The following is a 12,142-nucleotide window of genomic DNA, read 5'->3' as shown; positions in this document are numbered from 1 at the left end:
ACTGTATGTTTGTTTATCTAGGGCAAATATGACATTGTGAACAAACTACATTTTTCATAGCCACATTCAGATGAGAAATCAATTGGACAAAATGGGTGGAAACAGGTAGCCAACTTTGAGAAAAGTGGAAAATATTTACTTTACAACTCAGCAAATGCAGCACTTGGAAAAAAAATTGCTTTGCTTTTGATCGATTGACTTTGTATTCTATGTATGTTTATGTTAAATCATATTTTAACTGTCTCTTGTTGAACTTCCAAATATAGTTTTAAACGGGGTCTAGCCTGGAGCTCAGCTATCACTGTAACTTTAGCCTTCTTTTTTAGTCAGACCATACATGGTCATACAACGAGCACCTGGGCAATTGTTGTCAAGTGGCATGATGAAGACAAGCTTATACGTGACATTTATCATGTGCTCTTAACTCCGTCCAGCTGTTCCTGATGATAAAGCCTGACATCCTTAGTCCTTCTTGCTTCAGATGCTTGAAAAGGAGATTAAATTATGCCTAACTGGAATTAGAATAGCTTTTTGTAAATTACTACTTACTTTTACTTTGAGTAAGCCATTGAGGCAGAATTTCTTTTCACTATTTTCCAGCTGTTATTAATCAGGGTTCAGTGTATAATTCATTCACGGTATTTAACACATCATCCCAGACAAGCCCACATTCAGGGAGAGAGAAGAATCGGTAACACAATATAGTCTGGATTTATAATTGTATTGTATTATGGGAACTTTTGTTGTAAGAATAATGATGTAACTGTATCTAGTAGCCCATATTTATTAATTCCGGATTCTCAGAATCTGTACTCATCTGGTTTATTTGAAAACTAATTTCCTGTGAACCTCTTGTGAATGCCGGATCATTTAGAGATACTGCAGTGATGTGGTACGTTCATAAGCCTTCGACCATCCTCATGACTAAGTGTCTTTTAGCAGTGTGTTTTATAACGTTGGCTCGGATTGGTCAAATTTAAAATTAATGCGTGACACCAGAAAATCAGAAGATGATATGTGATGCGACATCAAATGAGGAATGGAAGCAAGCCTGACTAAAAAGGTCCTTTTTCTTTGTCTGTTTGTTTCCTGTGGTTTCACTTGGTTAGACAGAGCTGATGTGAAGCCCTGTTTAATAAATAATACACAGGTATCGATTAAAAGGAGAGCTTTGGTTATTGTGCCAGCCACGGCAGATGTGTCTCACCGTGTGTGTTGTTCACTTGTCCCCAGTCAACCCTTCCACCACTGGCTGACTGATGTAGCTATAGCCTAATTTTAGTTTATGAGGTGTGGGACCGCTGGGTGTTACCCTAGCTGCCATTTTAGAAGAGCAGGCTGGGAACGGCGCGCCTCACGGGGCTCCTATCTATCGTAATTATCTCATTGTCAGGGGTTGGACAGGGGGCTCGGACCTCGCTCGCTTCCTTCAGCTTCCCTCGGCTCCTCACGTGCACAACGCACACGTCCAGGAGCTCTTCAGCCCCGGTGTGGGCGCAGGCATGGCCTCACAGAACCTCAGCTTGTCGCTCTGCTATTGGACGGATTTCATTCCACAGAGGAAAATGTTATCTAATGCATACTGTTGAGTGGCAAGATCTAGGCTAACATTAGGACAGCACAACCCAATTAGTCCAAATTAGATATGCGAGTTATGCTATCTTAATCATCTTGAATCTGATTTACATAATTTCTTTTGGATTTGCTTTGAATATATATTAAATAAACTAGACTGTATTCTAGCAGCCTATTTACACTAGCTTCCTCTCTGTGTTGTTGGCACCGTGCCAGGCTACAGTTCTTAATCTCCACAGGAAGTGTGCATCTATGTTTTCATTCCCCTGACAGGACTTGTGTGTCTGTGTAACGGCCCCCTGGTAGGACAGCACAGATGGTAGAGGGCTGTGTTTGATGAAGTTGGCTCTTTTTTATATCGTTTTTTTTTGTACATCACTTGATGCATGACCCGCTGTGGCTGCCAAATCTCCTGTAGCGCTGAGACATATTGCAGCTACACTTTTGGGTCAGGAGCCAAAATGAGCTTATTTGTATGTCTAATTTTCTATTAGGTCCACCCTCCATATCAAGAGTCACTATGTTTTTAATGAACCTGCACTTAGGGGTAAGACTAGCTCTTGTGAGCTGTATCAAGCCTTTTTGAATCACTCTGTAGTTTCATAATGACTACAGCCATCTTAAAAGCATGAATCTGTCATGCCAGGGGGTACTGTAGCCCACCCAGGCCCAGCCACTAGTTTTCTGTAGTCTCTGTTGATGTTGCGTCTGATCTGTGTTCATCAAAAGCAAATCCCCCCCCCCCCCCCCCTGTACTCGCCACTCCACTGTCCCGATCCACTCCAGCCAGCCGCTGTCACACACGGCTGTTATACTCGTTCACCCCTCTCTCTCTCTCTCTCTGTCTCTGTTTCTGTCTCTCTGTCTCTCTCTCTGCCCACTGCTGCTCTGTTTTATCTCCACACTTCTCACGTTGCCCTCGTCTCATCTCTCCATCCTGTCTTTCTGGCTCTCACCTCATTGTACCTCTCACTGCCTTTTATATCTTACTTTGACTTCACAGCTTTTATTACCTTTTGCCTCCCTCTTGTTTTCACTGTCTTTGCACATCCATTTTCCCTGTGCCTTTATCGCTTTCTCTCCCTGACACTCCTGTTTGTCCCTATTGCTGTCTCTTTCTGTCTATCACACCTTCACTGTATCCTCATCTCACCCATTAAACTGCCTACGAGAAACTTTAATATGTAAATTAAACATATTCATTGTTACCCTGATGATCAATTATGACCTGGAACAGCAAATGGCAAAGTGAAAACCTATGCCCTAAGCACAAGTAGCCTACCTCGTCGCTTCCTTAACAAATGCAGGCACACACTTTGGCGCTGGTGTCGTAAAAAACGTTTATCCAAAGGTGCCGCTAGATTAATGGAAACTAAATGTTCCTTGTAGCTACTTAAACATTCACTATCCCTCTGTTCATCCCTTCCTGCATGAAACGTGGGACTCACACACACAAGTATTTTTGGAGACTAAAATGCAGCCATAACAATTATAAAGGATCAGGAAAAGATACGATTGTTTTGATATATAGGTGAATATATATTGTATATTGGAAAATGCATCTATTATCTTGGAGGAATATTGGCCCATAGGCTGACACCTCCTTATCAAAATCACATCACGCAGAGTATTCCCATAATTACTTGATACTGACTGAGCTCTTGGACTATACATAGTATGTCAGGTTCTCAAGTGCGCTTCTGCCTCTCAGTTTTTCCTGACACATTTGAGACTGACGTAGCGAGAGCCTATATTTGGTTAGTGTCATCAACAATATTACAGTTTCCTGTCAGGGCCTCCTCCCCTCCCTGAGCTGGATATCTTGTGTGATGCTGCACGTGCAGGTGTGTCACATAAATCAAGCCTGACTGCCTTTTTGTGTTTGACAATGCACATTTAGACCAGTGAACGTGCACTCAGAAAATTCCACCCTGAGCTACTCTGTAACTCAGATGTACTCTACCTGTGTTGTGCAGTTACAACCAGGAGTCATCTGTGATGAGGTGGTGAACCCATCTTCCTTCAACCTGCCTTGCCAACTTGTATCTCACTACTTATCATCTACTTTTTACAGCCATGTGCTTTCCGGTGTACTGATGATACTGGTGGAGGTTCTTGGGTCTTGCTGCATTATTATATTATATGAGCAAAGTCTAGATAAAGAATTTGAATATACTAAAATTATATAAAAATTTCTATAGGCTGAATTAGGTATTGTGTTTCGAGAGGTTGTGGAGGAGGGCTGTAGGGGAGAACGGGGTAATTTGTCACACGGGTTGTTTGTCACAATCGTTATATCTCGGAACTAGAAGGCGCTGTCTGTGAAATTTTGGTATGTAAATATCCAGAATTGGGATCAGAGGTAACCTACATAGTCTTCCTTGGAGTTAGACTGCTGAATTTGAGGTGAGACGACTGTTTGTGTTTTTCATGTCAAATTGAAAATATTTAGCTCCTCAGTATTTTTCTTCTAGGCTTTTACACAATGGGTTTATAACAAAACACTTGTTACCCATACAAAGTGTGAAGGGTAAACTATAGTTTAGATTGTGGTTAGCAAGCTAATTAGTTGTCAGATGGTTGTTGGCCTTGATGCTAGCAAGAAATTCAAGTTGGGGTTGGTCGTCACATTTTTTGGGGGGTTAGTTGTCACATGTTATCTCAAGGCTGCAGCCAGAAAAGGAACCCAATAACGAAATAAATTGTCAAGCTGTATCCTCACTGACACCCCAGAGAAGGAAAGAATAGAGCAGGAAAAGGCAGCTAGCATGCAAAAGAAAAAAGGGCCACAAAATCAAAACAACCCAGTAGCCTACATCCCAAACTTGACCAGCTGCCAAGGCTACAGTACAGGGCTGTACAGTGCGACAGTTTTGATCGCATTTGCTACTGAAATTGATCACGTGCGATGATGAATACAAATCCATTCGCACTCATGCGACAGGTTGATAATGAGGAGAGGCTGTCTTTGAAACACAGAGGAGCGCTGCACAACACTGCTTAGAGGGCTCTACATTAACACTGCGGGTAAATGAGTCTTAGGCAAGTAAGTTATTGAGTCCACCCTTCACTTTGGCTGGTGAAAGATATGTGTCCTCGCGATCTGTGCTCGTGCAGCGATTCTACCTATAAAAACTTCACCAACGGCAATTACCGGAAGGAGACGGCACATTACCGCAGTTAAGTTAGCGCGTGTACAAACAGAGCATTTCCTGTGCGCCTTCACATTAAAAGCCTGTTACTAGCCAAACGTGAGTTGACTTTTATTTTGAAGCCGGTAAGAACAGGAAGTTAGCGCTTTTTTCTAGCTTGAAAGGCAACTCATTCAGCTGCAGCGAGCAGTCAACAGTAGCCTAGTCTATTTACAAAGTTTTAAATAAGCCACTGAAAAGCTACTCCCAACACATTCACAACAACCTATTTAGGCCTAATGTATCCTAAATTGTACCAATATGTATACTTATTTATTTAATAGGCTATGTTTAATGTTTTAAAGTTTGGTTTTAATTAACAGAAGCAATTGGCAGGTTAGATTATTTTTTCTAAATTGCAATCAGTGCACCCCTATTCATTTTTCCATAATTATTACTACACACACTAGGATATAATATGAGTTGAGAATCTCAAATGAGACCAAGATGACATGCTCAAAGGTAATTAGAGCGAAATGCAAGGGTTAAGGTTATGCAAGTTTTCAATCATACTTTGTGTGCTACCAAATTTATTTTTGTGCTACTGAATTTTTTTGCTTGCTAGCACCAGTGCTACCACCTAAAAAAATAAGCGTACAGCCCTGCTACAGTAAGTTATGTAGGCCTATTTGTCAACTTGACAATGCAATTAAACTTTCAAATTTAGTTCTACTTTCTTGCCTTCTTTTTAAGATTATTCCCATTAAGATAACATTGTGACAAACAACCCCATAGTGTTTGACAACCGACCCCTGGATGGGGTTGGTTGTCACGATGTGTAAGGGTGTCTTTGATGATTAATTTCTTCTTTATTACAATAAGATAGAAAAAGTGAGGGGTACACATTTCAAGCCAACACCTTAAGCTTCAATTTAATGTAGGAATGACTATTGAAAGATGTTTAGATGATAAGCAATTCTCACTAGAGTAAAAAGTGTGCCTACTTACCCCGTTCTCCCCTACTTGGATGCGAAACATTGTGGTAAATCTTTTTTTTTTTCGGTAACAACATAATCAAGTTCTCACTTTCTCTCTCTCTCAAATATCCATTTTAGACATACATGTTTACCCCTTCAGTTTTGTGTGGTCATGAAGCACACGCACTGTCCTCGGAACCTCCATGAGCCTTTACAACTGGTCATTACAAATCATTTGTAAATGTTTTCTCTTCCCTCCTCTGTTTGTGTCCCAGGTTCGTGAGCAGCCATGACGAAGTCCTACGTGTTCAACTGGCAGAAGCACCTGCCTGAGTTCATGCAGGAAGGTGCCTCCTTTGACAGGTTTGATGAGGTAATGAGGCGTTGCTTGTTTTGTTGATACTAACGTACTATTGGTGATAATCATTCTTCACCTTAAATTACCGTCTCCGGGTCAGTCATTAGTGTGCAAACAGACATGCACGCTCATAATGTAGCAAAGGCGTCTCCTCTATAATCTGATGTCATTGTTGTAGTCAGAGCTAGGCAGGCCACATTGATCAGCCTCATCAAGGAGATTCGGTATGGCGACTGCTTGTCTGCTACACAATCCACGGAGAACCTGGAAACATTGTTTGTGTTTGATGTCAGTCAATGAAATAGCTTTTTGTTATTACACAGACCATTAATAATTTGATTCACTGGTATTCTGATTTATCACAGGTTCTAGCAAAGTTGATTTAGTATGATGAAAACAGTAGAAGATTGTGTTTGAATGTTTGGAATCAGCATCACAAGGTTGAGATTGGCACGGTTTACATTAAAAAATATAATTTAAACGTATTGACAGAGAGCTTTACAGAGAGGACTTTAAAGACCAAACATGAACACAAACAGATAAAACTGAGTTAAACAATATTAATTAATCATTTGGAAGTTATTTGAAAAACAGAATATGGAATTAGTAGTCAGTCACAACACAACTAAAAGCTAATATTTTGCCTGTCAATTCAATACCAATATCATTTAAGTAATTATTGTCAATAAATATCTGTTTTGCTCTGTGTATGTCAATTGGTATCTGTATGCACTGTACATTACCCCATGTATATCTTCCTGCCTCGTGCCCACGCTTCCTGTGACTAACTTAATCAGGACAATTAGCTAGGACATTTGCCGAGCAAAGGCAAAGGGTGTCACACACGTGCAGTGCACACAAACACACACGCACACATACATGCTGCCTTGCCACATCAGGAAATCCCCTCAGTCTTCTCTGTTTATGTGGGCATCAGTGGGGGAGGAGGATCCCTCTCAGGCGGAGAATAAAACTTGAAAGGGCGTAGGGAAAAGCATCATCAAATCCACAGCCCATGTCAAAGCGAGCCATGAAAACTGGGCTGCAGGCATCTGCGGAAAGTCCTCAGTGTGCTGCTGTTGCTGCTGTGAATATGAGCCAGGCTTTAAAAACAAACAAATGAATCTCTGGAGGCAAAATAATATTGCCGATCTAGACCTTCATTCTTTAGTCATGTTGTTATAAACATGGACAATTAATGTTGTCCCTTTAACTGTCTGTCATTTGTTGTGTATATGTGAGTGAGTGAATAGCTGCTCTGTTGCTTTGCAATTACAAAGCCTGCAGGGGACATCTGCTTTGATTAAAATTATCCACCCACAGTCAAAGACATGCTCTTTATCAGTCCCTCTCATACACAGAAACATGCACACAAACAGCATGGATCCCTTCCATTAAACATGCTGCACTGACGGAATGTGCATGTGTGTTAGGGTGTGTGTGTGTGTGTGTTTTCCTACATAGCTTTATCATATCATAACATCAAGTCTTTCAACACTACTTTAGCATTTTGATGTCCATTCTTTTATTATGGTATTGTCATATTATGCCAATGCGACAGGCTTGGGGGGACCCAAGGCAAAGGGGGGCCCATTTTTTACTAGTTCAATATACGCCCCTAATCTTCGAAGGCCCAGAACAATGCCATTTAAAAAAAATAATAATAATAATAATAATAATAATTGATAGGTGTTCATGATAGGCCCCTGATCTCCGTATACTATCCTGCGAAGCCTATCATGAGCCAGTAAATACAAATTTAAAAAAAATCAAATTATTTTGACTGGATTTTTTAAACATGTACATTTTTCTTTTCTTTTTTTGGTTATTCTGTGTCTCCAACTTATTCCAGAAAATAGTACTAAGAAGCTCACACAGGACACAGTTGATTTAGCCTTGGTTTTCTTCTCAAAGTGCACCAGATTGATGAATTTGACTTAAAATGGTTTACATTGGTTACCCACCACAGACTCCCAAATTCCTGTGAGAAACATTGTATGGGTGTATGGTTATTAAAAGTCATTAGACCAGGGGTTGTGTTTATGTACAAGTAATTTGGTCATCATTCATCAATAGAAATATTGTGGGGTTATCTGGCTCAGAGAGGGACCAGTCACTAATACGTTTTGGACTCTAGACAAACATAGCTTTTACACATTTGTATTGTAAGACCTCCTCTCAGGGGGCCCATCAGGACTTCTTGTATAGGGGCCCAGAATTTGAAGCTATGCCCCTGGGTACTATACGGCTCTTTCTCCACAAACTATTGTATACTTGTTTAACCCTTTCTGCTTAGCTTTATCTATGCACATTACAATTGACAAGGGTTCACTGCTCTATAGATTTCGAATAACTCATGGATTTTTGTCCTGGGGTGAAATATTTCTGATGAGTAGCTTCCCCCCTCTTTCACAAGACTAGCAGCTGGAGGTCAGTGGTCAATGAGATCCACGATGATCAGTCATGCTAACAGCCAAAGGGTGCCCTCTTTTTCTGTGTGTGTGTGATTCATTAGCTCATTGATTGAAATTCAATCACTTAAAACCTGGCTGATGTTTGGTATCCATGGGAACGAAACAGCCTCATATTGACAGACCGTTGATTAGGACAGAGAAAAACGGGTCAGAATTGTGAGGAGCTGAAAACAAGCAAACAGTTAATTATGTTGCTTGCCTGCTTATTCATTCTAATGTACAACGTAATATTGGTTTAGTGATTTAGAAATGACCAAACATGATCCACTCCATCCATGAAATAGACTTACCTGGTGGATATATCAGTACATTATTGATGTGAATTAAAACATATAAAACTGGAAATATTTTTAATAACCTTTAATAATTGCAGCCTGTAAAAAAATGTCTCTCTCTGTGCATTAGTTTAACTTATTGGTGTGGAAATGTAAACAAAATAAAAACATTATAACCAAATAGAAGGCAAATAAGAGCATGGCTACAATAACAAAATGAGATGAATAGAGAATAACAACCTTATGCTTTTGCATTATGATTTATACTGAATTCTGCAAGTCATTCACGGTTGAGCACCAGCCGGTCAGAAGAGACCAAGTGGCACGACATGCAGCACTTCCTGTGTTCTCCTCACCCAGCCAATTGCTATTGTTGATCCAACTTTTTAAATGCTCGTGTGTGTGTGTGTGTGTGTGTGTGTGTGTGTGTGTGTGTGTGTGTGTGTGTGTGTGTGTGTGTGTGTGTGTGTGTGTGTGTGTGTGTGTGTGTGTGTGTGTGTGTGTGTGTGTGTGTGTGTGTGTGTGTGTGTGTGTGTGTGTGTGTGTGTGTGTGTGTGTGTGTGTGTGTGTGTGTGTTTATTAGGGCTTTATTGATAGTGTGTCAATATGTTTGAGTGTTTTGGTTCCCCTCAATACTCATCCGTGTATAATATAAACAAACGTGTTGTGTCTTCGTGTGTAACTTAGTTGAATGCAGACATAGCACCATACATCAACATTTCTTTCTTTTTTAATTCAACCAAATAGTCTGAATATGGTGTTCCTTTATTGTTTCAAATGTCCTAATGATGGAGGGACAAAAAATAGAGGTATCAACAGACATATGTATACATACTCTCACACCGATCTGAACTTGCCAAGGCACTTAGGAAAGAATGTACACATGTTGAATGTAGGGTTACACTGCCGTAACTAGGGGTCTCTATCCATCCAAGCCACCCGGAGATGGCTAGACCTTCAGCTAATTGTTCCTTGGCTTGTGGAAGGACTTAGTGTTCCCATAAACCTTTTAGCTTTTACATGAACAAGCTGTCTGATAGTGTAACACTAGCCTACAGTTTGTTCTCAACAGTCAGGGCTCATTTGGGAGCATCTCTTTCATAAAGTTGGCTCCACTATTTGCAACTGGAGCCGCTGTCAGAACTAATTCAGATGAAAGAGAGTCAAGCTTTTAACTGCACTTACACCAGTCTTTCGCCTAATTGGAAATAGGATTGTTCCATTGAGTTTTATTGTGGTTTTAGATGACATGATAGGGCCAAATAACCTGTGTGTGTGTGTGTGTGTGTGTGTGTGTGTGTGTGTGTGTGTGTGTGTGTGTGTGTGTGTGTGTGTGTGTGTGTGTGTGTGTGTGTGTGTGTGTGTGTGTGTGTGTGTGTGTGTGTGTGTGTGTGTGTGTGTGTGTGTGTGTGTGTGTGTGTGTGTGTGTGTGTGTGTGTGTGTGTGTGTGTGTGCACGAAACACCGTTCCCTATTGTTAATATTAGAGGTAGTGACCCAGCAGACATCTCCTCTTCTATTTTCTCCCCCTTTATTTATGTCTTATCCTTCTTAGACTTAGCATGCTGCACACAAGCGGATAGATGGAACTTTAGACTGTGTGTGTGTGTGCAGCACACCTTTTGAGTCCTACTGAAACATATGCACAGACGGCAACAAACACTTGCGTGCATGTCAACCATGGCCACAGCCAGATGATGTATGTATTTATAAATTCATGGCACTCACATTTCCCACACTTGTGTATTCCTTATAAAGAGGCTTAATTTCCTCTACACTCATTATGTGCGCACATACTAAAATATATTTGCATATACTTATGTGTATGTTTTTCATGTGTGCGCACATGTGTGTCCCTAGGCAGGCAAGTATATCTCAGACAATAAATTGGAGCCCCATCTGTTTGTGTGGTTGCATAAGCCCTATATGTGCGTGTTAAACAGGTTGGCCGTTTAATGTTTTCCTGTGTCAAGTAAAACCCTGTGATTGATGAAGGTCCCTCACTTAATATATAATGTGTGTATATAATGTGTGTGTGTGTGTGTATATATATATATATATATATATATATATATATATATATATATATATATAACATTTATTTTTCCCTCCGCAGGACCCGTACATGTTTGATCCCAACTGTCAGGTGAAGGTGGACGAGTATGGCTTTTTCATCACCTGGAAGAGTGAGGGAAAGGTACAACTTTCCCCTTTTTATTTTTGTGTCTTTCAGGAAGTATTCCAAAAGAAAATCAAGAGAATAAAAAGGTTGATCTTGTGTTGTTTCAGAAATAGACTTAGACTTTAGACTTTATTGTCCCCAAGGAGAAATTCTTCTCTAAATATGCTGATGCAAACCTTCCTCCGTCCCTGTCAAACCTTGAAAAACATATAGAAAAAAACATAATGCAATGCAAGCATGAAACACAATTACCATGATCATCCTCAACGTTATAATAGTTTTATTATTATCATGTAGAACTATTCTTCAGGAGAGATGTCCAGTTGCATCTCTCTTTACTTTGTCCTTTTTTATAACATTCATAACAAATTCAGTTAAATAAGAACTCGGCCTTTGGCTATCATTTTAGTGTATTGCATGAATTAATCAATAAATTGTATACATTTATATATATTTATAATATACTGTCTTTCAGGGAATTAAACTCCCAAATCAAACCAATAGTTGTTTAGAACCTAATCCAACAACAATATAGAAAAGGCCAAAATGGTATTGGAATTTTGTTTAGTGGTGGAGATATTCCATATAATGACTTACATTAAATATGGTTGTCAAATGCTGAGAGGTTGTGATGTTATTCTACCTCTCTGTCTTTATCTATCTGTGTTTCTCTCCTGCAGGAAGGCCAGGTTCTGGAGTGTTCCCTCATCAACAGTATCCGCGTTGGTGCTGTCCCAAAGGTCAGACCACAGAAAAGACCATTTCCTCACTCTTTCCACAATCATTCGACTCTATGCACACCCCACCGAACACACACTGATATGGGACTCTCAGCTGAGCCAAGCTTTTTCTCAGTAGTACCAGATTCACCAGAGGCACTAGCAGAACATAAACATGAACAATTTAACTGATCAATATGTATACAAACATGGCTGGGTGAAGCTGCAGGTTGTGAATTAAACTTTTTTATTTATTTTTTTAAATGCAGTCATGGCTTGTGCTTTTGAGACAGAGAGGAATAATGAAAAATGGCTCTAAACCCTGACATAATGGGCTGTCAGAGAAGCACTGGGTTAAGGAGTTCACACTATGGGATCAAAAGCTCACGGGTATACGTGTTCTGTCTCTGCCAGAGTGGTTTTTCCTTAGCCTCTATTAAAGGTCCCATATT

The 12,142-nt window shown here is 40.1% G+C and overlaps 1 protein-coding gene across 1 annotated transcript in view; it reads left to right on the top strand.

Annotated features, from left to right (window-relative positions):
- The window catches only part of plcb4b (phospholipase C, beta 4b), a 69,199-nt gene that overhangs the window by 28,663 nt on the left and 28,394 nt on the right, over positions 1–12,142 (top strand). The window contains exons 4-6 of the mRNA XM_080048342.1: positions 5,959–6,056; positions 10,906–10,986; positions 11,652–11,711. Of these exons, the coding sequence (XP_079904468.1) occupies positions 5,973–6,056; positions 10,906–10,986; positions 11,652–11,711 (225 nt within the window). The 5' untranslated portion in view covers positions 5,959–5,972. The remainder of the gene's footprint in view (positions 1–5,958; positions 6,057–10,905; positions 10,987–11,651; positions 11,712–12,142) is intronic.

Source organism: Ammodytes marinus, assembly GCF_949987685.1.
Source record: "Ammodytes marinus genome assembly, chromosome: 19".
Taxonomy (NCBI): Eukaryota; Metazoa; Chordata; class Actinopteri; order Uranoscopiformes; family Ammodytidae; genus Ammodytes; species Ammodytes marinus.
This window is presented reverse-complemented; position numbering and strand designations above follow the sequence as displayed.